This window comes from Centroberyx gerrardi, chromosome 10, assembly GCF_048128805.1.
Source record: "Centroberyx gerrardi isolate f3 chromosome 10, fCenGer3.hap1.cur.20231027, whole genome shotgun sequence".
Taxonomy (NCBI): Eukaryota; Metazoa; Chordata; class Actinopteri; order Beryciformes; family Berycidae; genus Centroberyx; species Centroberyx gerrardi.
In genome coordinates this window covers 28,651,800-28,679,797 of record NC_136006.1, presented here as the reverse complement: position 1 = coordinate 28,679,797, position 27,998 = coordinate 28,651,800, and the positions used below count along the sequence as shown (strand labels likewise).

At 42.6% G+C, this 27,998-nt stretch overlaps 1 protein-coding gene across 2 annotated transcripts; it reads left to right on the top strand.

The window, feature by feature from the left end:
• Window positions 1-5: 5 nt before the first annotated feature.
• On the top strand, window positions 6-27,998 carry LOC139924586 (SH3 domain-binding protein 4). Of its 2 annotated transcripts, XM_071915669.2 has the most exons (6): window positions 6-101; window positions 6,026-6,062; window positions 12,215-12,437; window positions 12,592-14,954; window positions 25,286-25,474; window positions 26,723-27,998. In XM_071915669.2, the coding sequence occupies exons 3-6, from the start codon at window positions 12,314-12,316 to the stop codon at window positions 26,945-26,947; spliced, it is 2,901 nt and encodes a 966-aa protein (XP_071771770.1). In that variant the 5' UTR covers window positions 6-101; window positions 6,026-6,062; window positions 12,215-12,313; the 3' UTR covers window positions 26,948-27,998. The 2 variants fall into 2 exon arrangements, with proteins under 2 accessions (XP_071771770.1, XP_078142340.1); XM_078286214.1 differs by lacking the exon at window positions 6,026-6,062.

Here is a 27,998-nt window from a genome sequence, read left to right as displayed (position 1 = left end):
GTGGATGAAACACAAGCTCAACTAAACTGGGAGAGCTCGACAAACTAAGCCTGGTTTATGCGTTTGCTTCATGGGACAAAATTAGAGTGCTTTCGTACCAGGTAAGTTGCCATCTTTTCACCGGGTTCCTCTTCACCGTATTTATGAAAACAGGCTCTTTTTGCACAGCTAAAAGTGTTCCCGGGGTCTAACAAACAGTCGCTCCACCTGGGAGCGACGTACTGAATCGTAAAGCCAAAGAATTAAAACTTTTCGTTATGGAAGGCAACAAAAGTGATATAATGTCGGCTAAATGTGCTCGAAAGAACGACGCGGTAAAACAAAGACATGAAGGTCAACATTTCGATTTCGCCCGTCTTTCCAGTGGGGAATATATTTACATTTCTTTCTTTCTTTTTTTTCTATCTCGGTATTTCCCCTAACTAGGCAATGTGCACGTCTTTGAAGTTCCAGACATGTAGGCTATTTTGTACTTCACTGTATCCTAGATGCCACGAAACCAGAGTAACGTTTGTTACCGGTAAAAGAAAGACTCTTTGCTACGTTGATGTAATCAAAGTCTTTTTATCCCTCACTTCAAGTTGCAACCCGTTCGAGAGAACGGTATCATAGCCTATAGTATTTATTTATTTTTTTAGAAAGATGCTAAAAATCACAGCAAAACCGTAAGTCTCTAAATAAATATTGTAGGAATGATAGTAATGGCATAGGAGATACAAATACCATAAAGTACGATAAGGTGACTATAAACACTACTGAGCACCGAAGACACACTGTAAGGAACACTACAGGAATACTTCAGGAGTATGATAGTGATTTTTCTTTAGGGGAAAAGGCACTGTGCGTGACATCGGTTGCCATGGCATTAAAAAAAACACAACCCACCAGATTTCAAGTGAGGATTTGGCATCATCTTGAGGGCACAGACTGCTGTGTAATGCTTCAAATTGCAAGCCCCATTTTATTCTGTTCTGGCTGTCTGTGGTCACCAGCCCTGCTCACCAAACTGTTAAATGCTTGCAATAACACAAGCTATGGCCTAGTCTCCTCTTTTTCTAATTATTTTCCAAAGCTGATCTGCCATTCACTATATACAACAGTAAGTGGCTTATATTGGTCCCCACTTGTCTGCTGGCACACAGGCTGCTAACATTGCAATGATGGAAACAGCAAAGCATTAATCTGCTGTTTTGTCCGCTCCAGGTCACCTTCAAGTTTCTCAAGCAGTGAAGTTTGGTTGGTATGGAGAGAAGGGTGTGATGTTTTCTCTTGTCTAGTGAAGTACAGTAGGCTGCCAGTAACCTGCTGTAGCACTTACAGCAAGGGAAAGTCATTAATTGGGTTACCGACCAGCATGCAAAACAAAGGTGATCAAGTCTTTTGGTAGATTTGAATTTTTTTCATGTGGAATCAAAACCACAGCCTCTTTATTGCTTTCAAAATAGAATTTCCATATTGAATAATACATGAATACCATATAGCTTATTTAACTAAATGTCTTACTGTGCCAGCAGCAAGAGTCAGTCTCATTTGCTCTCTAGCAATCTGAATATACCATGAACACGATTCAGTGAGCTTACATGTGTTCACGTAGAAGGAGCCGGTGTATGCCCATCCCAAAACATGACCATCTGCTTATGAATAGAAGGATAATGAAGTAGATGAAAGATACCCTGGATTAATGGCCTCGCTCACTATCTTGCAATGTCTCAATCCAAACTGGTCTTCGTCAGGCATGGTTATGATCTGACACACCAGTTTTGGTAGAATACACAATCAGTCCAGTGTGTGGATATCTCTTTTCTTTTTCTTATGAAATTGAAGTGATGTCTGCCTGAAATAATCAATAGCATCAAGAGTAAATTGGCTGTGTGATGACCTAGATCGATTAACATGTGTGAAGTAGAGGGCAGCGTCTCCTATCTGATGTGCAATAGTACAATTTCTAGCTGTCTCCTAGCTGTCCTATTCTATCAGTGCTGTCACAATAACTGGAATTTCAATACTACTTTGATACCGTTGAGAAAGATTGAATTCAGTGTTGAATTTTCTAAACATTAGATTCTGTGTGTTCTGTAAACTAGGATTCCATTTTAACATAATCTATAGAGGACGTACACATGCGGATTAGCATAGTTAAAGTACTAATCTGCAACTGTTCCATATAAATAAGTGTCCGCTCTGCTACTTTCTATCACCCATTGATACCATACAATAGTGATTCAACCTATACCCAGTTCTTTTACATTTGCTGTTCTAAACAACTATGAGGGACAGATCCTCTGCTGCACAGGAAGTGATGCATTGTACGTCTACGGAAGCAACGACAGGGCTTTGTTGGAATAAATATAAGAAGGTAGAAGAAATATAAGATGCCACAATCAACATTGAGTGCCTTTATTGTTTCATTATATAGGGCTAGTGCCTACATTGAATGCAAAACACCAAAGCAACGACTGCTTATCACCAAAGGTGTCACTAAAATCAAGAAAAACAAGAATCTTGTGGATTATCGCTTTCAAGAGCAAATCAAATCATATGGCAAAAAATTGTTGCACTGCTCTCTATGGGTTGAAACTTTCAAGCATGTTGCACATTTGACCGCACCCCGATCCGTGATTTCAAAGCAGGTATTTTGCCTTTGAAAGCTGATTCGTTGGTCTGGCTCTTGACAGCGGATTGCAGCAGTCGGGAGCTAAATGGCTAAAAACATGGCAACAGCATCAAACAGTACACCACATCTTGAACTGGATCCCAGTCCACCTAAACTGGCTGACAAAACTGGTGCCAGGAGCCAAATATGGAACTATGTCACATACATAGCCGACAAAGAAAGACACCCAAAATACATCAAACCCCCCTGTGCAAAAGTTGCTACAAAGCTGTCCAAGTGTGGTAACGCATTGCTTGACGGTTCTTCTTGATTGCTGTGGTCAAACTTTTACAGATTAAACTTACTAACGGTATCGAAGACAAAATTCTGATATTGTGACAATACTGCATTCTATCAGACTGGACATTTTATCACTATTGAAGTCACTCTCCCAGCAAAACCTATTGCACCCCCCACCCCCCCACCCCCCATCTCGAGGACCCAATCTTAGGTTACAGCTGGACTTCAATAGAGTTCATTGTCTGAACGAATGTGCATGTGATTCCAGATAAGCTTCTCCCTCCCGGCGTGAACGTGCGTCTCCCGGTGTTCGGTCTTGCCGGGGCTTGGTTCCAACTGATTACAGTGTGAATTATGACAGAGAGGGCACTGGCATGGTTGGCATCAGATACGCAGCTGCTGAGCCCCCCCCCCCACCCCATCCCCCCTCACACACACCACCACCACCACCCCAGGGCAGCCCTTGTCAGCCTTACTTGTCAGTGATGGTAGCCAGCGATTATACTGTGCATGAGTCATCCTGTAGCGTGGTCATTCCCTCGCAGTTGTCCCCCTTCACGCTAGGCATCAGCTGGAACCCAGAGTGAGTGTTCTCTGTTGAAGGCGTGCGCTTGTCTCTACCCGTTATCAGGAAGGGAACATTGAACATACCTTTTTATCAGTTTCATTTGCATCTCACTTGTTTGAACATTGGAATGCTCCATGACGGGCTGTGAACATTCAGTGTTGTACTTGGGAAATGTGACTGGAGCAGTATGTTTCAAGAGAGCCTGGGAATGGAGTGTGTATATGTCACTCCGTGTGTGTGGGTTCGGAAGACGGGTGGATGGGGAGGGGTGCGGGCGTGTAATGCCATTGTTTTGTAGTTCGTGACAAGACTGGCAACAACGAAAGAAGTCCAATGAAATTCCTTATAAAAGCCCAGAATGACAGTTTAACATGCCCTCTAACCTCCTCTTTGTTATTGAAAGAATGATAAGTTTTCCTCTCTTTTTTCCCCCTTTACTTGAATAATGCATGATTTCATTTGGACCCCGGCATACCACGCATTCCTTTTCACTTTATCCCTGCAGCCATTTTACCTTGGTGTGTTTATATTGCGAGGTAAGGAATGAAGTAGAGATTGATGGCTAGAGCTAGAGCAACACTAATAGAATTTTTTTGGGGGCATTTTCTTTTCTTCCCGGCATTTTATGACTTTCTGTGTCAGATACGCCCGACCGAAACACGCCTGGTTGCAGTGGGAGAGAAAGAGACATTTGGGAGAAGCCTTCTGCCAGAACTAATGTGCATGACAGTTGTAATTCTGGCATAAACAAGCAGTAAAGCCAACATGTAGTTAAGCAGATCTACCCACTGACTCCTCATGCTGATAGTGCCAGAGGTGTTGGCTGCCCAAATGTTCTAACATGCACAATAGTTTTTATTGCCCCTAGTCAGCAGCTTACTACACTGAGGATGGTTGACCAACAGATTGGTCAGCAAACACAGACTGTGCGTCTTACAAAATGGATTACTGCGCAAAAGGTCTTCGTCTACATATATGGGTAACTTTTAGTCTTAGAACAGACAGTTTGGCTACTGGCTGTGGACCCCAGGCAATCAAGAGCTGTGGCTGCAGAGTCTTGACAGCTCTGACAGCTGAGATATGGGAGAGATACTCAGTATAGCCGGATGGTTTTCTGAAAAAGAGCAGCGCTAGGATGTGATACCTCCTCTGATTGAAGCCGGCACATCACCCAGGTAGTTTTCAATGACTTATTTATTAGCGGAAATAACTTTTCCCTCAGAATGAAACATTTTATGATTGTGCGGAGGAGGGCGCGTAAGGTGAAACAGTTGGAGCGGTTTTACTCGCACATTTCTTTGTCGGAATAGTGTATCTGTAAGATCCCCAACAGTTTCTGTCATAGGGCCGACTGCTTGCTCTGTACACACACCCTATTAAATATTCCTCTCATTAAAGTGCAACATCAGTAATCAGCATTTGCTTATGCTTTAGCCCTAGTTGTGGAGATGGCTCTGAGCCCGAGTGTAATTTTACAGATTTAGTGAAACATTTTTCCTCCCTCGGCAACACTTAAGTATGACAATTGTGTACACTGAAGCTTAGCTCCACCTTGCCCCGGGACATGAGATATTAGAGCTTTGTTTTCCAACCAGTCAAGGCCGGAGCACTGTTGACTCAGTAAGAGAGCGTTTGTGTTCTTACTCTCATTTTCTGTTGCCTGAGAACAAGGCATCTGTGTCACTCACATTATCTGGTGAGTTCACAAGCAATTTCAAGGTCCCTGTCCCTCACTCTGACAACAAGGTGATGCACTGTAACCGGGTTTGCCTAACCTTTTTAAGCTGCGTCGCACGTATATCACGTTGTTGGATACTACACTAGACAACACTGCACGTGGGCGGCTATAAATGGCAGTGAGAGGTGTCTGTTTTAAACATTTGAACTTCAATACCCATAAATCCTGTAAGGTGATGTCAGTAAACTGCACACAGCACGCTCATGTTTACCAGCCCGGCCAGTCTGTGATGCTTTATATCAAAGATACCAAAGGGACGAGAGAGGCAAAACGTTGATGTGTGGATTTGGATTTCACTCTGAAGTTTCACTTCCTGTGTGTGTGTGTGTGTGTGTGTGTGTGTGTGTGTGTAAAACATTTCCCGCCAGTGACCATACCCAACAAAATTTGATTTGGTTAATTGGGGTGAATCTACAATGTCTCATTTAGTGGGGGTGGGACACTCTTCTCATTTGCAGTCCCACTTCAAGCGGAATTTCTCACTTTTTTGTGAATCACAAGATGAGAACAATGCGTCGAAGGCTTTCCGTTGAAGGAGACGAGGGAGGCAGGGAGAGTCGGGAGAGATCTGGCTGGCTCTCATCACAAAGGCATTTCCTCCTTGTTTCTGCTGCTCAGCCACTTCCTGCTCAGGAGCAGCCTTCCTTAAACACAGCACAACTCCACATCTGCGCCGGTCGCGAAGGAGAATATGAAGCCGTTCCCCCCGTTTATTGCTGAGGGGGCGAATGTCATTGTGTGCCTTTGGCCTTGTACACATTGACTGTAGCATTTACAGCCCGTGCTTCATTAATGCTCATCCTCTGTCGTCTTTTCCTGTATCCAGATGTACAGAGGCACACAAGATGGATTTCCTTACTAATGTAAGCACCGGCATGAACTGGACATGACGAATAAGAACCGAAGCATGTTTTGTTAATATTATCGCTAAACATTCCTACATAAGGAGAACATCCAATTTTAACTTGTAGAGTTCTCTTGTGTGTACGCTACATATCAGCTTTATCATAGGATTGGTTTGTCCATTGGTTTGCAGTTTACTTGGTTAATTAGATCCAGGGCACAGTGTGCAAATAGTGGTGCGCAGAGCCATTGTCATTGTCATCAGGAACTCAGTCTATGGTAAACTGTACACCATATGATAATAAAGTAATAATTATTGCAAAGATTAATATTAGAATTGTAAATGTCTGATGTTTTGATGGGAAATTAGTAGTTGTGTGATTGGAAAAATTGCTCAGAAGTGTAACCTAAGAAACTGCAATGGTGCAGTTTCTTAAAGCTTTTTATGTTACTCTACAGTAATTTCACCACTATTTTAAGATTCAAATAATATCATTTGCAACTTTATTTTACTCATTACAGGACACCCCCTTATAATGAAGCTGCATAGAACTTTGCCTTTTTCATTAATTTCTTTCGGACTTATTGAATTTCATTGTCAGTAATTTCATTCCTCAGATTAGTTCAGAAAGACTGAAAACCCTTAAGTTTGTACTTTTCCATTTTCATACAGATTGTGATAAGAGAGTAGTCCAATGAGAGAAACAAATGAGATAGCACCACAAAAGAGATGCAGTGATATTGCACCATATTAAGAAAAAAACTGAAATTCCATATGTGTTTCATGTTTCTTGCTGCTTGTATGTTTTTTTTTTATTTATCTTTTTTTGAGAGTGGATAAACTAAAGATGCGCATCATAACCAAGCCCCCTTCTGGGAACTCATTATTTTCTAAACCCTTCAAAATCCTGTTTTAACATTCTACCTGAGTATTGATATAGCTTTCTCACTTTTCTGAGATGAAGGTTAGTATCTGGCGGTGCCTTATCTGCTGATAAAAGGGGCTTTGTGTTTTCCCTGCCACTCTGTAATAAAAGCCATTTGGCACCGGCCTATTCCCCGAGGGACATCAACACGACAGGAAGTGAATTGCTGAATAAAAGGAGTGGCATGGATGACAGTTTCATAGTACCCTTCCTGCGTGGGGATTGGTAACGGAAAGGGCGATTTTTAAGACGGGCCGTTCTCCCGTGGCCGCTGCACTGAACTGTGTGGTAATCGGCTTACAGTGCCTCAGCTGGGTTACTTGCCATTGCTGCTGCTGCTCGGCGAGTACGGCCACCTCGCTTGGTTACCCAAGGCCCAGACAAGGAATTAGAAGCAGAGGTGGGAGAATAGCAGATGTGGATTACAATTTTATATTCATTGCTTTGGTTTTTGTTGCAAGAACCCTATCGGTCTCAACCGGCGTCGAGCCAGTTCCAGCTAACAGCTCCAGCGAAATAGTTCCATGTCTCTCTCTCTGTCTTGCTGTTAGTTTCTCTCTCTCTCTCTCGTCCTCCATCCCTCCCTTCTCCCATTGCAGACAGCTTGAAGGACGGAGTAACAGGCAGTCTGAGACCATTTGAGGTTAATAGGGCTGACAATAGACCTATGCTGTTAAACACCACAAATACAGGCAGGAAAAAAAAGATATGTCCAACTTATTCTCACATAGCCAGCAGCCAAGGGCAATGCACCAAAGTTCACTGGACTATCTAGCCTGTACGATGCTCTCTATAAATAATTTAGTATTTTATTACATCTTTGTCTGACTGTAATGATGTAATTAATGTGTCAGGTGGGTGTGAAGTCAGATGGCAAAGCACCCCATATTGATTGAGTCATTTTTTATTCTGTTTAAAACAGATGGAGGGAGAGCGCTCACTCGCGGCGGCCCTAACGGCGATGCTGTTCGTGAAGAGCGCTACATTGTTCTCTTTCTCTCTTACAACAGATTGTGATGCTTAAACAAAGATACTGTTTTTCTGAAACAGTGTTGTCGGGTCGGTCGGCCACTGTAAAACCGACGTTAGCGTTTAAAGGGTGAAGCAGCAGTCGCGCCGTGTTGCTATGTTGTTGAGGCACCGAAGAAAGCACCTGCATTAGTGCCAAGGACATTCCTTCCTGACACAATCCCCTGATCAGATGCATGAAGCAGTGTTAACTTTTAATTCCCCACATTATGTCAACCAAAGGAGGTGCGGTAATGGCTGAGCGTCTGTACTCGGGAGAAATTCTATTAAAGACGTCCAGAGGGAGTCTTTTTGACATGCTATTACCGCAGAAGTTAGCTAAGCCTTGTAATGGCCTCAGCCAATGTCTTATTACCAGGCAACTTTTGGTCATTTGCATGACAGACTTTTATTGTTGACAGTGGTTGCTCAGATTTACATGCCAGAAGTCCCCACCCACTATTGTTCCATTTGGATGTTCTGCGGTGGGGGTTAAATGCTCCCGGGTGGTCAGAAGAGGAGAGCCCAGGTTTAGATAGCTGCTGCAGACCACCCAGGGTTTATGTCCAGGCAGATGGACACAACCTACACCCCCCCAATCTGCTTCAAAGAGATGAGGGCCACAAGTCAAGGGAGGAAATGGTAACATGAGGCTGTAATTAGTGGAGCAACATTGATTTTAGGGTTCCCCTGATATGTATTTTTGAAGGCCGATACAGATACCGATATTTTTCGATTGAAGCGGTCGATAGCTGGATATTGTGCAGAATATCATGTCAAAATTCAGTATCTTTAAATTTGATATATTTCATGCCAAAATATTCCAAAAAATTACAAGTATCTAGTGTTGGGTCGTGTTTATGGTGACATCATAGGGAAAGGTCCGTGAGTCTGTCACTTTGTGTCTTGTTTTTATTAGCAATAACTTTACAACAAATACAATAAAACTGTCAACCATTTGTAATTATAATACAAAGCTGCTACCTAGGCTAAATGCCTGAGCCTCATTTGGAGGTAGGCAGGGAGGGAGCAGAGAGGGAGGGGGGGATTTTTTGTTGTTGTATGCTTTCAAATTCTTTCTGATTTCTCCAAAGTTGCCAACAGCAGCTTTAATTACTGTATCCAACTTTGAAACTCAGGTGACCGCTTGGTCCAAGTGAAATTCATTAATACAATGAAATATTAATTTTGCGGGAATTTGTCAGCCAAGGCTGCCACAATTCTTGCTAAGACAGCCCGCCTTGGTTATAAAGCTCTACAGGAAACGCTGGTCACAAAAACAAATAAGATGCTTAGGTTTATTTATAGTTGTGCAAGTAGTTGACTTTGCAATATCAGCCTGATATATTAGCAATCCAATATATTGGTCTAACCCTTGATTCATTTTAATTGTTTAGCCTTTTTGATTTGTTTAACCAATTATATTGTAAATAAAAAATACTGACACTACTGTGCAGTAACTAACTTTAACATAGGTAAAGCTGAAAGCTGAATTTAGTAGACTGTGCCTCTAAAACATTTTCTTGTTTGGCAATGTTACAAAGCAGTGTAAGCTCGACAACTGGCCTACTTGAATTACTCATGCTCTAGTAGAAGCATGTCAGTAGAAGGCTATCATCAAGCCCTTCCCCTATCTATGCAATCTGTCTTCCCTAAGCTTACAGTGTTATGAATTATGAATTGGAGGTAAAAAGCTTGCAGTCGTATGTTGGTGTCTCTCGAACCAGTGTGTTCCACTGACCCACATCTGCAGTTGGCAGTATTGGCCCTGTATTGTCTTTTGTAGTCTTCTTATTTACATTGACACAATAAGGGTAAGAATATGTCTCTCTGCCTTTTCTAATGGGCAAAAACATAACTGTTATGGCCTGAAAAAGAGAGTAGACACAGTGATGCAAACCACATTTCCCAGACTGAGGGAAAGAGAAGGCAAGTGTCATCCCCAAAGTATTCAGGAGGACGAAAACAGACTGGCTGAGGCACGGTCTGGGAATTTTAGCCCCAGTGCAACATCAGCCTGTATACTGTCACCTTTCCAATAACTTTGTATTTATGTCGGTATTGGCACATATTCAAAGTGTACCAATAGATTTACTATACAGCTTGATTTTGGCTTCATCACATAGGGCTGGTTTTCACATTTACACTAGCTCTTTACGGAAAAGAAAAATTCAGTGCACAAACCCAGTGTGTACATGTGTCTCAGAATGCTGTTTGGGCTGTAATTTATATTGAATAACTGAGCTACCGAGGTCAATATGGCCCAATATGGCTCTTTGAAAACCAAATTTTAAGATTTTGTTTTCAGATAATCACCAAAACAAAAACAAAAAAATCAGTAGGATATGTCAGATGTTGTTCAGTCATAAGTTTTTTAATAGGACCCAAAAGTCATGTATCTGTTAGGACCTAATTTGTACACATAAATTTGCTGAAATCCATGAACATTAGTCAGACATCTGAATTTATGAGTCAGACAGCCAAAAGACTTCCTTGAAATAATTTGTTATTCTGTTTATATGGGGGGATATTGCTTTCTAAGTCCCTTACTCTCCTGTTGGTCTGGTTTTGATCCAGATCCAAACTCTGAGAGGGAGCTGGGGGATCAAACTTATTTAGATCATTTCAAACACACACACATACGCACACACATTTATGCACGTCCCTTTTACACTAGCCGTTATGGCTTGGTTTGTGTTGATTTGCAACACTGTTTGGAAAGCTGAGAAGCAGCAAAGTGAAAAAAGTTTCCAAATTAAAACTGGGTCGAATATTTCAGTGATGGCGCGATGAGTGAAGGGCATGATCAACATCAACAGGATAAAGATTTCAAAGGCAAGAAGATGGGGAGTTGGAATATTTAGCTTGGGTATGCTGTCTCAAACATAACATTATATGTCTTAAATAATCTATGACAAGTAAAAAAGCAAGTCTACCATAATATATCTCAGAGATGCAAGGGAATGCTCTCTATGTAGACTTTCTAGTGAATGTGATAAAGCATAATTTACCACTGTTTTCACTCTTTTATTTTCTCTGTTTATTAGGTATTTGGGAGGAGTACCTTTTATAAGAGTTGGGGGTCTGTGTGTGTGTTCATTTGTTCTTTATTTCGTGTGTAACTCTATGCAGTGTAGCCCCTAGAGCCCTGCATAAGGGAAATACACCAGGCAGTACGGTAGAAATCAAATAAGCATCAGTCAACTGGAGGCTGGTGGCTGTACATCCACATACCTGGAAATAGCTCAGTGATTTTCTAACTGTAGTGGCTAAGTCAAGGCATGAATTAAATATTTTGTTACAACAACACTGTGCTACCACAGCACTTTGGGGTTAACAGGTTTTTAAAGTCAATGTAGTTTCACTCACTCCAATAATGCATATCCTGGAGTACCTAAAAATAAAATCACCTGGAATCGCCTGACTAATAACCAAAGAAATTCCCCAACTCTAGTTTCTTTTAAAAGCAAATACAAATAATTTCTTTTCACCACAGCATTTGACTGTAATGTGCTTTATAAATAAAACTTGACTAATAATTCTTTAGTAAGTAAGGCATTAAACATTTTAGTGAATAATATCCTTGTCTTCTTCTCTTCCCCGTCCTATTCATTGTATTGATCCTCATCAAGAATCTTTATTTTCAGTGTAAAATGAAACTGCTGCTTGACTTCATTTATACATACGAGGACACATCTTCATTTGTATTCTGTTACTATTGCTGGTTTTCACTCTATTTGCATTAGTGAGCATGTTTCAAGCCTGATTCCATTTTAAAATCACAAGGCATCACGCCAGTTTAATGAGACTATAAAATACAGGTTAAAGGTTAATTATACAACAAGTACAGGTCACATGGTGACATCATGGTGCACTTGTGTGATGACTCAAGGGCTTGGAGCCAAAGGCGCGTAAGTACGTTATAGCAGAATTTACAGGAGAGCCAAAACAAATTTTTATCAAACTTGGCTCAGCCGCAGTTACCACATACTGAGCACAATATCTGAACTTTTTATCAGATTGTTACATTTTCATAACATAAACTGAATTGAGTAGTACAAAATGATTTTCAGCACACCATGTTGAAGTTTCTTAGTGTTCAGCTGTAGAGGAATGAAGTGTCTCACTTGCTGTTGCCTTGGCTGAATTTGGCTTCTGAGGATCATGCCGCCATGGAGACCAGGCTGTGGCAAAACTATTCATATTATTTAATACATTTTTTTCTGTTTCTTCCAGAGATCATGGGAGGCTGTTGACATCTAACTCTGCCATTAGCTAAAGGGAACCCAGGAGAGCAGCCTGAACACACAGGTTGGCGCACAGGGAAAGGACCAACAATGGCCGCCCATCGAATCAGAGCCACCACCAATAACAACATTTCTCTCCCTCGCTGCAAGTCAGAGGGGACGCTCATAGATCTCAGCGAGGGAGTGTCAGAAGCCAGTCTCACTGATGTCAAAGGTTAGCTGCTAAAACAAAACAATACATTTTTTTTTTTATATGAAGAAAGGAGCCATTATGCACGGTTTTAAAAAAGCACTGTCTTAACTAATACATTGAATGAATCGTCTCTAGGGTTTTTTAAACCTGACATTCTTTTGTGCTTTTTTCTCAGTGCCTTCTCCCAGTGCCTTACGACTGGATGCTACTGCCTCCTTCGGCACTGCCAGGGAAGTTGTTGCCATTAAGGATTACTGCCCATCCAGCTTTACCACCCTGAAATTCTCCAAAGGGGATCGTCTCTATGTTCTAGACACATCGGGAGGAGAGTGGTGGTATGCCCACAACAATACAGAGATGGGTTACATCCCTGCAGCTTACGTACAGCCTATCAACTATAGAGACTCCTCCTTCAGTGACAGTGGGATGATTGACACTATTGGAGACTGTAATGAGGAGGCAGCCAAAGAAATGGACCTTCTAGGAGAGTGGACAGGGGTGATTCTGAAACCGACCACCCTCCAAAATGGAAATCCTTTTACAACAACCCACACCTCTACCAACCCTTTTCTCCATGGGGGTCTTCAGAGTCCACTTGATCAGAACAGTAATGAGAAATCGGTAGACCTACTTCTGTTTGACACCCTGGCTCCATCAGCACCAAACTCTACCAGCAGTACTGTCAACATTAATGGTTTTGGCAGTGGCATTTTCGACTTGAACCCCATTAGTCCCAGTGTAGGAGTGGGGCAAACGTTGCGCAGGGACAACCCATTTTTTAGAAGTAAGCGGTCCTACAGTCTGTCTGAGCTGTCCATCCTACAGGCTCAGTCTGACAGTCCTCAGGTTTCCTCTGGTTTCTTTGGAGGCCTGAAAGCCCCAGCACCAGAACAGTTCCAGAGCAGAGAGGATTTCAGGACCGCGTGGCTCAATCATCGCAAGCTGGCCAGGTCCTGCCACGACTTAGACTCGTTGGGTCAGAACCCTGGCTGGGGCCAAACACAGCCGGTGGAGACCAACATAGTGTGTCGGCTAGACAGCTCTGGAGGGGCTGTCCAGCTTCCAGACACCAGCATCAGTATCCACATACCTGAGGGCCATGTGGCTCCTGGAGACACCCAGCAGATCTCTATGAAAGCTCTGCTGGATCCACCTCTGGAGCTCAACAATGACCGTTGCACCACCGTCAGCCCCGTGGTGGAGATCAAACTCAGCAACATGGAGACCAAAACCACCATTACTCTGGAGATGAAAGTGTCAGTCGTGGTGAAAATGGAGAGCAGGCAGACAACAGAGGTCATGTGTGTCAGGAGTGACTGTAAAGAGGGCCCCTATACGCCCATTCCCCAGGCATACATGTATGGAGACACAGTCCAGGTGTGCCTGGATAACCTTGAACCATGCATGTATGTGTGTGTCGTGGCTCAGTCCCAGTCACTATCACCAGACTCCACAGTTTGGGAGCATGTAGTCAAAAAGATCACCCTAGGAGTGTATGGTCCAAAGCATATTCACCCATCCTTCAAAACTGTTGTGGCTATCTTTGGCCATGACTGTGCCCCAAAGACATTATTGGTGAGTGAGGTAGGAAAGCAGGCACAGTCTACTCCACCAGTAGCACTGCAGCTCTGGGGCAAACACCAGTTTGTCCTGTCCAGACCCCAGGACCTCCGCGTTGGGGTTTACTCCAATATGGCCAACTATGAGGTAAAGGCTAGTGAGCAGGCCAGAGTGGTCAGGGGTTTCCAGGTCAAACTCGGCAAGGTTAGCAGACTTCTCTATGTCATTGCCTCTCGCAACACTGAAGATGTTTCAGATTTCACCTTGAGGGTCCAGATCAAAGATGACCAAGATTGTATACTGGCCCAATTTTGTGTTCAGACACCAACACCACCACCCAAGACAGGTCCAAAGACGTCAGTGCAAAGGCGCTTCCTGAAGAAGAAGGAAGTGGGTAAGATAGTCTTGTCTCCTCTTGCCATTGCCACCAAGTACCCTGTTTTCCAGGACAGGAGAATCAACAACCTGAAGTTTGGAAAACTAATCAAAACAGTCATCCGCCAGACAAAAAATCAGTACTTATTAGAGTACAAAAAAGGAGACTTTGTCGCTCTCTTAAGCGAGGAGAAGATCAAGCTGAAGGGTCAGTTGTGGACCAAAGAATGGTACATTGGATATTATCAAGGCAAGACGGGGCTTGTACATGCAAAGAATGTTCTAGTGGTTGGCAAAGTGAAGCCCATTTACTTCAGTGGGCCCGACCTTACCACTACACTGTTACTGGAGCAGATACTGAAGCCTTGCAAATTCCTCACATACATCTACGCCTCTGTCAGAACTGTACTGATGGAGAATATAGGCAACTGGCGAGCGTTTGCAGATGCCCTAGGTTACAGCAACCTGCCCTTGACCCACTTCTGCCGCGCAGAGCTAGATAGCGAACCTGAGAGGGTAGCATCTGTGCTAGAGAAGCTGAAGGAAGACTGCAACAATGCAGAGAGCAAGGAGAGGAAGTCCTTCCAGAAAGAACTCCTGACTGTAAGTTATAGCCTTGGCATCGTCTTCCCCTCTTTTGTTGCAGTGACTTCGCATTTTGTCTGAGTTATTGATTTGAGAATCGTGTGAAGTGTCCTTCCCTGTTTTAACTTTTGCTTCTTGGTTGCATGTGTTCTGTCCTATATCTGTGTGTCTGTGCATTCAGATAGCCATGGGTTTCTGTCTGTATTCTTCTGGCAGCAGACTCTTTTCTCTCTTTTAGCACAATTGTAACTTTCATCTGTTATCTGCCTACACCTGCTTGAGGCTATGGTCCAGTGTGCTAATTCAGTTGGGAGTACAGTCAATAAATGCTGTGTAGGCATCAGGGTCTAATAGGGACCTGGGAGTTGTGGAGAGCAGCAGAATATTTTGCCTGAGTCCGTCCCCGCCCAAGCCTCTGTCTCTTGAATTACACTCAATAAGAGTGCAGTGCAGTGTATGTATGCTGCACCCGTAAATCCAATTGATAGCTCCGGCTGCTCTGTTAATGCTCTGTCTTCATTTAAGCCCCCACATATGAATCAAAGTCTTAAGGAAAATAACAGGGCTGTCAAAAAGCCTAATGAAACAGACCCCAACTCTTGTCATTAAAGTGATTTTGGAAGTGGCATTTACTATGGGCAGATATAGAGGTTCAAGGATGTGTGACTAAATGTCATAACCTCTCAGTGACAGGCTTAAAAATAGAGCCACGGGTGCTTGTTATGTATAGATGAACAGTAAATTCACAAGGTTATACTTCTGCTCTCATAGCAATAATAGTATGTCTTTTTCAGAAGGCATTCTCCCCTCCTTCTGTTAGAATATCAGATGTCTATTCTTTAGCCCAGTTACACAATAGTAGGGATTTTACTTGAGCCTCCCTTGCAGAGAGAACAGATGTGTCCACAGCAGAGAGGAGGCCATAACTCCAGACATAAATGTTGTCATGTGTCAATGCCTCATACTGCTCCCTTTTCAGTATATTCAGCTTTTCTTCAAAGACAGACAAAATGCTGAGCTCTGTACACTAGAAATGTGCAAACAACTCTTTCTGCTACTCCATTGTGCATATTCTCTCTTCAGGACAGCGATTTTCACTGTTGCCTCCGGCAACACGGGTAGCAATTCCCACCTTGAGATGCTTAACAAACATATTGAACGCTCTTCTCATATCAAGTCTGACTTGTGGCTATGGCTCAAGGTGTCATAAAACATTGCATTTTCATTTTTACTGTTTTTACTTATGTGATTCCACTGTGAAATTGTTATCTTTGAAAAGAGTGGTGAACTGTAGTATTGAGCATTCCTAGTGCCTTTATTCTATTATTTCTACCCTTTCTTTTTCTTTAAAAAATATCCTGCTTTGAGTATCCATCGGAGGTCATGGCAATAGTACAGCAGAACAGGCTCCAAAGTAAGATGGAACATAAACACTGTAATTTACATGGGGTTGTAAACACTAGTTAGAACCATTTATAGACACAGTGGAACTCTAGTATGGAAAAAAACATAATACAAGGTGGTGTCTGAAAATATGCCATTTCTGAGGGTTAGTACTGTACAATTCATTGCTGAGTGTAGATCAGCACAGTGTTTTCAAGTTTCCAGTGTCAGGGTCGCACCGAAACTACTGGTTACTGTGGGAACAACCAAAGCATGCACCAATCTAGCAAATTGGCAATTACTAAAGCTTTTTTGTTGAGCTGACACAAATATGCTGTTTGTGCCATTTAGAAGCATCTAGAGTAATGCTAGTTTTTGTCCTCTGAAGAATGGATTTTGTAGTGCTGGGTGGGCTTTAGTGTTAGGCTTAGTGCGTATAGACTGTCAGATGAAATCCTCATCTCTCTCCCCTCTTGCAAATTAACTGTTTTCTATGTCACAGAAAACAATCTCTTATGATTTGCTGGTGTGTCATTTGACATGGATGGGAGTCTATCTTTAGAAGAAAGAGAACCAAATCAAAAGGATTGTGGTCTTCTGAAAGAGCTGCCTTTGTGCTCAAATGTCTGAATGCATTCTCATCTACTTTGATTGTTCATGAAGAAAGGGATCATCAGCAGTGTATATATACACACACATGTAGAATTATCCCTGTTTTTCCCTCGGGCCCCATATTTAGCTGATTCTCAGGCAGGGATGCATTGCCTATGCATTGAGGCATATTGACATTAATTATATACATCTTTACATACCAAACCAAGATATAAATATTTTGCATATATTAATAATGACCACAAATTGAACCCTTGCTGCAAGCCATAGAGACAGCAGTTGGGTGGTGAGCGATGAATTCTCCTGCACACTTGCAAACTAATTTTTTTTTTTTCTTTGATGAGCCTAAATGATACATGCAATATTTGAAACCTTATATTAAACATAATAAACATAGATATTTATGTTTTTTTGAATTGTATTATTAGCAGTAGTAGTAGTAATAGCTGCATAATACAAATTCTTCCATTCCAAAGATAGCTACAAATTATTAACTTTCAATCCCTGGTTCTTGGCTTTTCGCGATTGTGGTTTATGTTCACAAATATTGATTAGGTTGTCCTAGACCATAGGAATAACATAAACAAATAATCAAAGTTACCAGTACTTCCTTTTGAGTTAGACAAAAGCCTCTAGCAGCAAACAGTAACAAGCTTGCAGCCTCAATGTAAACTTTCGTGGGAATACTGAGCTCCTTAAGAGCGCCGGCTGAGATTTATCATGTTGCATTGCCCTGCCAGCTGCCCAATGGGTCGATGCCTCTCCCAGTCATTACTTAACAAAAACAAAGCCTTTGGCAAGCTGAACAGAAGGGAGCGGAGTGCACCTCCCATCTTTAATATCTGGTATTTTTATAAAAGAATTGCAAAAGAGAAATTGCGTCATACTGAACGGCTGTGGTTTTAAAACAAACTTTTTTAGATGTTCATCCAGAAACCATTTCAGTGTACCATAATAATTAGGTTTATTGCTGTTTGAATATGAACCATAAATTGGTCTTTGCTTGTGACCCTTGCAGTTACCGATGAGAAATACCTCAGTTATTCTTTCCTTGGAGCAACAGTAGGTTCTGGATAACTGAGATTGGACCATCATTCAATAACTCTCACCTATCAGTCATTTGTCGGCTCTGTCACTCAGTCTTTAGAAACCAGAATAGCTTTCCAGCCAGGTTATATTCCTGTTACCCTGCACTCAATTGTCTCTACTATTAACCACGTGTCATCAAAGCTCAGGAGTCTTGCAGGTGACATACTGTATATTTGAACAGGATGTTCCTCAAGGAAACTCCCATGCCATTGTGTGTGTGTGTGTGTGTGTGTGCGTGTGTGTGTGTGTCTCAATGTAATGTGTGTTTGCAGGGTGGTGTGAACTTGATGCAGACACTGTAATTGTATCTTTGCTGAACTTAGTGGCTGGCTCCTAATGACGAAGAGTGTTGTTTTTTCCGTGGCATTTGTTATATCACAGCCAGTCAGGAAGGAAATTACAATGGCTCTAAACTAATTTACTCCCCCTATCCCCCATAGGCATGTAAGATTAAAGACCACTGTAGTTTTTTGGCATTATGAAAACATTTAAACCGCATATATATCCTGTATTTACAAATGACAACAATTACAGTAGAAAATATGAGTTAATTTGTGTATTTACTCGACTGGTGAGTTTACATTGGAGGACTCAGATTCTTGTTTAGTTGGATGGTGTTATTTAATCCTTGCTGTATAATAGAGGACAGAGAATACTTATGTCTTACTAGGCCAGTCAAGCTGGCTAAAAAACATTTGTAATGACTTGTCCCAATTCCGATTCCTCGGGACCCAGAGCACTGCTGGTTTTCTGCATCCTGGTGTCCTAGGTCTAAATCCGTCCCTATTAGATGGCTAGAATTAAAACCAGTTAGGATAACATCAGCAGTACTCATCCAGGATCAGTGCTCAGGTCACATGATCATATGGGCTTTTCTGATCTTAAACAAATAGAAAACAAAGCCATTTTCATTAGGAATGCAACAATACTAATATCAATATCACGCTTTCTCAAAGGATGTGAGATCTCTTCATGGAGGAAAACGTATTACATCTTAATCATGACCCTGAATTACTGATCTGAGTCGATATTGTTCAGTAAAAGTAATGGATCTGATTGGTGCTCATACATTGGTGGCTCTAAATGGCAGTGAGAGGTAACTGATTGAACAATTTGAACTTCAGTACCCAAAAATCCTGTAAGGTGACGTCAGTAAACTGCACACAGCTTGCTCATGTTTACCAACCCGGCCGGTCTGTGATGCTTTATACCAAAGATACAAGAGAGAAAAAGATCTAACATTGGTGAGTCCAGTTTTCTCTGAACAGAACGCTCGTTCACTGCTGTTTAGGAGACACTATTGGATTTCCCACCAGTGTCCATACTGACACAAGAATTTAATTGGAGTGGATCTATGGAGTCTCAGTTAGTTGGGGTGCAACGCTCTTCTCTATTGCAGCCATATTTAGTGATTCAGGCTGATAAATCGGGTGTATTTTTACATGAAAATCTTGCTCACTGCAGCTTTAAAGGAGTCTGTATTGGCAATGAAAAAGTACCATTTATTTGTTCCTATTATTCACACAGGTCTATCATTACCTGGTGACCTCATGGAACTGAAAATTACTATCCAATCGCTACGTTTGCCAGAGGTGACTTTGCATGGGTTAACTTGTTTTTTTACGTGGGTGTTTAGAGACTGAATTTGACATTCTTCCACATTTGACAAAGTGAACAAGTTCTGATATGTCTTGGGGCTGATTCATAATGACACCAAATGCACTGCCTGAAGACAACTATCATAAAAAATGTACATTGTGTTGAAATGATTCAAATCACTATGACCATGTAGCAGGTTAAAAACTGGATACATATGCAACTACTGCGCAACCTGTGAGAAAACAGCAGCCTATTGTTTTCATCTGGAGCAAGCAAGAGGAAATTTATTCTTAGTGTACTGCAAAGCCAGTTTTGTACCTAAAATTACTAATGACAGACATTTTTACTTGACAAATTACTGACATGATGGCAGATCACAGACAGATATTACAAATCCCTAGATGCTCCCAGGTAATAATAGTCTTATGCGAATGAAGCTATCATCATAGTCTGGCTTTTTTTTTTTCTTGCATAACAGTGATCTAATTTGAGTAGGACTGGGGGTCTGTGAAGAAGTCGTGGTGGTAGTTGCTAAATGATGGAAAGGAGCCAGGTTGTGTCTCTGTTGAGGATCACAGGCCTGCAGATGTTTCCTGCCTCATTGTTAAGAAGCTAACAGAAGCGGCAGTTATGGACCTGGAGGCGCCTGTGGTCCTCACAACCTCCTTGTCCTCCCCGTACCCTTACCCCGAGACCCCTATCATAGATATGACCACATTATCGCAGACAGACACTTAACTGTTGCATTCTCTTTGGCTTCGGTTGATAAGTAGAGCCAGGTGACTTTTGTCTGTTCTGTGGAGTAATGCTTTCAGGGTCAGGGTTTATTTTGCAAAACTGACCGCAATGCTGTGCCAAAGTCCCTTTAAGGAAAGTCAATTCACTCGGGTTCCATCTTGGTAACGCCTCCCGGGCAGTAAGTTTGTCTAACAAGACAAGACTCCTATCTCTTTGAATGGGGAGTCGTCTATATCTAAAGTTCTGACATACATACAATCATTTGCATTAGATATTTACGAAAACTGCTGAATTGTTAACAACATGGAGTGTTAAAACGATTGCTGGCAGACAGTTGATGTTGCCCCCAACTTGCGTGAGTTGTCGTAAATAACAAAGTTCTGCCGTTGTGTAAACCAGAAAGTATGATTGGTGGATTTTCTTTGTGATAAGCACACAAAGGTGCATCGATTGGCCAGTTTTGCTGATGATACGTTTTACGTCAGAGCCGCCATCTTTAGCATTACGGATTTACCCCATTCAAAACTGATACAGTGCACTGTCTCTATATATGATACTGTCTCTAGCTGTGCATTATCTCAGTTATAACATGGCTAATGTTACTGTGGTTGTGCTAATGCTACAGACTGTGGGCAGCTCTCAGTTGTGAGTGTGTGTATAACCGTTCTTCTCCCTGCAACTACTCCTCCAGGCGGTAAATAAGAATGTGTTTGCAGTCAACGTGTTTGGTTAAATAGGGGCTTAAAAGGCAGTAGTTGATATTGTTTCTTCAGCCACAGAAGCCTCTGCCGGCTTAAGATTAAAATCGCGGCATGACCTTCTCTCCTTCGTCTCCCCCATTCCAAATTCCTCTCATGCTTCTGTCCAAGTAAAGAACGAGATGCATGAGGGAAGACTGCCCCTCTCCTCCCCCTCTCCTCTCCTTCATCCTATTCTCAGTACCAGTGAACCGATTGAGATTTAGAAAAAGATTCGGGATTCTGTAACATATCAAGGCACGAGACGACATAGGTGAGAAGCCCGCTGTGCCTCATGCTAAAAGGGGGATTTTCTTTTAAAGCGCTCGCACAGATCTGCAGCAGACCTCCATCCTACCACGTTTGAATTATTTGCAGCGAGATCACTCCAGCAGATAGGCCATGGGAATAATAACATCCTATTTCTGGAGGATGACTTTGAAAACTGGAGAGGCCACCAGGGTGATTATGTGTGATTAGGCCTGTACTTTGCCATTTTTGTACACAGCTCTCCATTTTTTTCCACCATCCCCAGGCTCCTTCTTCTTTTTTTCTTCACTTCCCTTCTTGAGTTGTCGGGTGTGGCAAGCTGTTGCGATGGAATAATTTGACTGCGTAACATATCTCCTCCCCTCTCCAGAGATTTGGCCTTGTATGGGAATGTGTTTTTTTTTTTTTTTCTGTGTGCCAGTTTGTGAAGAATGAAGAGGGTTCACACAAAGGGCGAAGTATCAAAAACAGCACCCACAATTCTCTAATCTTTTGGAGTTGAGGGTGCAGGGGTGTGCAGTAGGTTGCGGACACCTACCAAGAGAAAAGGGAAAGAGATGAGAAAGCAGGTTCAAATAAAAAAATGAGAGAAATTGTAAAGCCACAGCGTGACTGAGATCTAGTCTAGGTGGCGCAAATGGGAAAGGTGGAGTAATTCAGATGGAAAATGAGGATGGGATAGAGAAGTAACGCGGCGGAGATTGAAGTGGAGAGATTGACAGTGCCGGCTGTGTAACTAAGAGAAGCGGAGAGCAAATTGAAACAGGAAGAGAGGTAGAGCGGTTGGTATGTTGCAAAGACGCTGATGAAAAAAGACCCGTGTATCGTATCGGCCTCAACACGCCATTGATCCTGTACCGAGATTTTAGCTTTGAAGCGTTTTGTTTAGAATGAGAGAAGCGTCTTGAGCGTGTCTCACACTGTAAAGACAGAGACATCTGAACCGCCCGCCTCATTTCCCTATCTGCCCCTATCTCAAAAATATGTCTGCGGGAATTGTGTTCTCATTCTGACAAGCAGATGATTTATGCAGTGGAGAAGTTGCAGGGCTTCAGCGGACTGATTGCTGAGCTGGTGAAACAATCTCTGTGGCATTTAACTAAAGCATGTGCGCGCACACACACACACAGAGAGAGAGAGAGTCTCATAACCCATCCATAATGCCCAGCTGACATTTTAGAAAAACAGCACAGCATATAATTTTTCCACAGTCTTGGTATAATGGTGCGGTGCCTAAAGCTGTTTAAATTGCAGTAATTATAGCCCGCCTGGATTCTAACCCCATCTACTGCAGTGCAATTATTAGTTTAAAATCTTCCCAGATACTAGTGGGGCACATCATTCAGTATGTGATAAATACTTTTTTTTAAAAAGCGCTATCAAAACTTTATAGCATCTTGAATTTTTCATCCAGTATGGCATTCCAGGATAAGACTAACTAAAGTGGAGCTTAGCAAAACTTTGTCTAGTGAAATGGACCTCGCAACACCTAGGAAAGCATGAAATTGAACTTGCACATTCACAAAACGCTTTCATAAAATTCCCCAATGTGTTAACTGCCACCTCCCGCCTCATGCCTTAATAAACTTGTCTTATTACTATATGAATATTTCAGATGAACGAGATGCGAGTGGATTTTTGGAGGTAATGAGGACTATCTGTCTGAACTCTCATCCCCTCTCAACCCCCGTAAGCCTCCTGTGAAACTTCCCAGAAGCCTTCACAGTTCGCCGCCATGTTAAACTGGAGAGGGGAGGAATCAGGTATAGATTAGACAAGCAATTAAATGGGAGCTTGAGGAATTAATAGGCCGCAAAGTACAAAAAAGGCACCGGGGAGCGTCGCAAGTGGAATTATTGATTATTCATTGTCTAAGCCGTACACCGAGGAGGTGTGCGTTTAGAACGGGGAGGCGTGGCGCTGTGTGGCAGTTCACTGCACAGATGAGGACACCACTAGCCTATATTTGGTTTGGGGAGCGGTCTCATTATAGCCACAGTTGGTATATTAATGTTAATCAGCTTCCTACGTCAGCAGTAGGCTAGTGTGGATTCCAAGTTGTCCCACCAAGAATTTGATGGATAGTGATGTGCAGCAGGGAGGAGGCCATGTTCAACATCAAGCCAAATCAATGCACAAATGATATCAGAAAGATATTTAGGCCCATATTTCACAAAATAATGCAGGTAGCAGCTCAACATCTATTCAATATCAAAACGTTTGCTGGGGATTTTCAGTGTTTTATGCAGACACGCCAATCTGACCGCGGGTCAATACTGAAAGAACTGTTTGTAATGTCAACAGGTCTATATGTGGAGCATTGTTGTTACCAAGCAGCGCTCCTGTCCGGTGAGCGACTTAAGCTGGAGGTGAGACAGGAAGTGATCTCCTTTATTTCGGCAGGGATTTCCTGCCGCTGTTATCCGAAGAGGAAACAGGTGCTTGTCGAAGGCCTTATCTTTCTGACGGACTCTTCCCCTCGACAACATATACACAACATCCACAAAGAAACCAGAAACGGCTTCTCGTGCATACAAACAAACGCTCTGTGACGCCAATACAATCGGAGTCACTCCAGGCCAAAACAAAAGCGAAGTGATTTGTATAATCTGTCCAATAGGCTCGGATGAAGTGGCCGCAAAACTGCCCTCAGGGTTTTTTGATTAATGCAATTTGCTGGCGGCTCGGCATTCCTGGATAACGGTCAGCGGCGGCTGATTGGCCCCGCAGCCGCGGCTATCTCATCCTCCTGGTCCCGTCTCAGAGCGAGAGAGGCTGTTGAAGCATGGCATCTGCATTCCTCTTCCGTCTAGCCTCCCCTCCTTCATATCCTGTCATTCCACACATTCCTGCCCATGGAACTAAAGTCCAAATTGGAGCTTTAAATTCACTGCCGCTCTGTTGAGTCTGCAAGTCAAAGGCTGCAGCGGAGTGCGTCCGGCCATGCGTGACTGCAGAATGTCCGGGGAAAGTTTCGAGTGTGTGTGTCTGTCTGTGAGTGTGTGTGTGTATGTGTGTGTGTATATATATACGGGAGTGGGATGCATGGATCAGCGCATGTGTATCCTTTGTATGCATTAGTGCACACGTACCTGTATTTGTATGTGCCACATTTGTTTTTGCAAATAGGTTTTGACATGCCCTGTCTGGCCTGTATTTCCACTGGGCCTGCTTTTCCCACAAGCACCAGTCATCTTCCCCGAATTGATGGAGACAGAGAGGGTAGAGGGGTGATGGGTGGAACTGGGCTGCTGTCCAATGTGGTTAAACCCAAACAAACATAAGCCACTTTGGCACATTGCACATCGTTTGCTTAGTTTTTCTTTCTCATTTTTAAATACAGCATGCATACACATGCTGCCGTGTGCCATTCACCATACTGACCTGTAGCTCCTCGGCATCCTGCCCTGTCTATCAGTGTTAATCACCAAGTGCTTTCCTCCCCTCAGTTCAGAGTCGACTGCAGCCTGAGCGCTGCTGTAGAAGCAACGCTAGGCTCTCATTTCCAATTCTACCAGAAAGCATTTGAAAAATGCACAAAGCTGAAGCTTTGCAGGAGGGCTGGGGAGGCAGGCCATGGAAAATAACAGAGGATCAAGTCAGCGGCATGAAACCTGTAGAAGATGTACATTAGCAAGTCTCTTTGTGCTGTTTTGTGTGGTTTTAGTCAGCCTTCGCTGACTTCTGCTCAGCATTCTCGTCCTCAGTAGACACCATGTTAACTATTCACTGTTGTCCTCTCTTACCCTGTCTGCTAATCCCCAGCCAATTCTGATTTTGACTTATTTTTTCAGTCCCAAGCTAGCAGGGCCCACATGGTTCCAGAATCCAAGATCTTAACCTCTACATCAACTGCAGGAACTTGTCAGTGCTTCTTTTATCTGAATCTAGCCTGAAATACTCCTATGTCCTCTCTCTCAGGCTCTGCTGAAGATGGACTGTCAGGGCCTGGTGGCCAGACTCGTCATGGACTTTGTGCTGCTGACCACAGCTGTAGAGGTGGCTGGCCGGTGGAGGGAGCTGGCTGAGAGGCTCGCCAAGGTCTCCCGCCAGCAGATGGACGCCTACGAGGCTCCGCACCGTGACAAGAACGGGGTGGTGGACAGTGAGGTACGCCTGGGTTACAATAGTTTACCATTGTCTTACTGTTGTGTAAGACTTGTTCAACTGTAGTATGATGTAGTATGGTGATGACCTGATCATTCAGATTAAAGTGAAAATAGGAATGGGGACAGATGCATAGTGTGCATTGGTGTACGCATAATTGAAATGTAGCTTTTAAATGGGCAAGAAAGATGCATGCAGTGCATGTCCTCACAGTCAAGGAAAAAAGGCCTGCTGAACTGTTATGGGATGGCGGTGCATTCCCAGTAGGTAGCAGAAGCACAAGATACTCAAATGGGACAAACCCAGAACACCCTGAGGAAGGCTCTGGCTCTAAATCCATTTTTAATTAATTTGGCATCATTTTTGTCCTTGCGTGTGCTTCCCCATCTGAGTGTCTTGCACTGAACTACAGGGAAACCAGAGCTACAAGTAAATAAAATCAGCGAGGGAATTTCCACCAGTGATGGACTGAGTTTGCTGCCAATCCCCAATGTATTCATCCAATCGCCCAACCGTAAAGGGAATCAGTAATCTATGATATCGTATATCATCTTAAAACTAGCATGTCAGTCATATCGGCCTGTGCCGATATGAAAATTCCATAGTACGATTATCTTGGCCCAAATTATCTCGATGTATGATATTATCTCGATAAATATTAAGATGAAAACCTTAAAGTACTGTAATATGCTCCAATTACTTAAAAACGAATTTCTCATATGAACATTTCTCTTTTTTATAAACATTTTAATGTAAGACTGTAGAACATATGTAAAATATTTCTGTCAAATATTTGACTTTTTTCTTAAAAAACAAAATTATAAAATGCTGGTTTTGCTTGTAGAAACTGTAAGGATAGTTTAAAAAAACACAAAAATCCAAATTACAGCATCTAAAATAAATGAAGTAAAATGAGTCTCAAGAAAAGTGCTACTGGCCTGCATCCACTTTAACTCAGTTAGCAACATAAATATAGCTATTTATTTTTTATAAAACATCAGTGATGACAGAGAGACAGACCTGGGCTGTGCTGTGTGTTTGAGTTTGTTATTCAGCCTCCCAACAAGTCGCTGGTTATAAAAATTAGGGTCTGTGTCATAGCCATTATTGTGTTTTTTTACCGCGATATATAGTAATACCGGTTATTGTCCCATCCCTAAAGTTTTGACTTTTAGTTGCGCACCTATAGACACAGGATATCCTCTTCAGTAGATCACAGGATGTCCTCTACTCTCTCTCTTGTGTCTGCAGGCCATGTGGAAACCAGCCTACGACTTCCTGGTCACGTGGGCAGCCCAGATCGGCGACAGCTACAGGGACGTGATCCAGGAGCTGCACATGGGCCTGGACAAGATGAAGAACCCCATCACCAAGCGCTGGAAGCACCTGACCGGCACGCTCATCCTGGTCAACTGTCTGGACGCCCTGCGCGGCTCCGCCTTCAGTCCCGCCGCTCAGGACGACTACGCCATCTAAGTTCCTCTCGCTCCCTTCAGATTCCCGCCGGTGTTTCGAGATCACGAGCTTCACCTCGCTCGCTCGCTCGGAGCATTTTACACGTCACATGTTTGAGATGCTGCACAACGGCCGTCTTCGCTTTCTCTCAATGCCACTACTACTGTTCTCTTATGTTTTTGTCGTGTTCCTCCGGCTCTGCCTTCAGCTCCTCATACCCAGAGGAATATTGCTGGACTGCCCATGTCTCCATGGCCGCCAGCCAAACTACACAATGCTGTATGTAGCTCTCAGTATTCACAAAGACTATTTTAATAGTTCTTGTCTTGCATAGTATGTATTTTTGTACTAAATATGGCACAGCGTTGTTTTTTAAAAGAAACACTTTGAACCCTTTGGTTGAGAACTGTGGATTGAATGCTGAAAAAGACACTTTTTAAAGAAAAAGACACTTTTAAAATATTGGTATCCTCGTTACAGTAGCCTTGTCACGTTATGTCAAACCAGTTATGTATTTATTTATATATCGTTTAAAAAGAAAACACTTATTGTTCAACTTACTTATTGTTCAGGGTCCCTCTCACTGTGGTCCTTTTTCAGATATTCAAATATTCTGGTTACAGTCCATATTTTCTGGAGGACTGTCATCGATCTGTGCATTAAACATAACATAATTTATTGATGTTTGACAATAAGTTTTTACCAAACTCTTCACATAACAGTCGATCCCTCGGCACCCACTTCACAAGAGCTGCCTTCTGGCCTGTGTTTCTTTTTATGCTACCTTTTTTGGAAGTAATTTTTTACCAAAGCTTGTCAAAAATTAATACAGCTCTATATATAACACACAGATGACCTGGTTCAATGTCAAAGCCACTGTTGTAACGGCACCGACTGTCTGTCAAAGCTTCTGGATAGGTTTTGTCTTTGTCTGTGTGACTCAGTGCTGCGTACTGTATAGCGTAGTTACATGTCCAGTGGTGAGTTTGGAAACCATCTTTGGCATCCCTTTTTTGTGACTGCATACTTTTGTGGAAAAGAATATAAATAAAAATGTAAATATTTGTACGCA

Excerpts from the sequence above, each read along its gene's own strand:
- LOC139924586 (XM_078286214.1), top strand. The coding sequence starts at position 12,314 with ATGGCCGCCCATCGAATCAGAGCCACCACCAATAACAACATTTCTCTC. Across the intron at positions 14,955-25,285 it reads TCCAGAAAGAACTCCTGACT|GCTCTGCTGAAGATGGACTG; the intron begins GTAAGTTATAGC and ends CCTCTCTCTCAG. Across the intron at positions 25,475-26,722 it reads ACGGGGTGGTGGACAGTGAG|GCCATGTGGAAACCAGCCTA; the intron begins GTACGCCTGGGT and ends TTGTGTCTGCAG.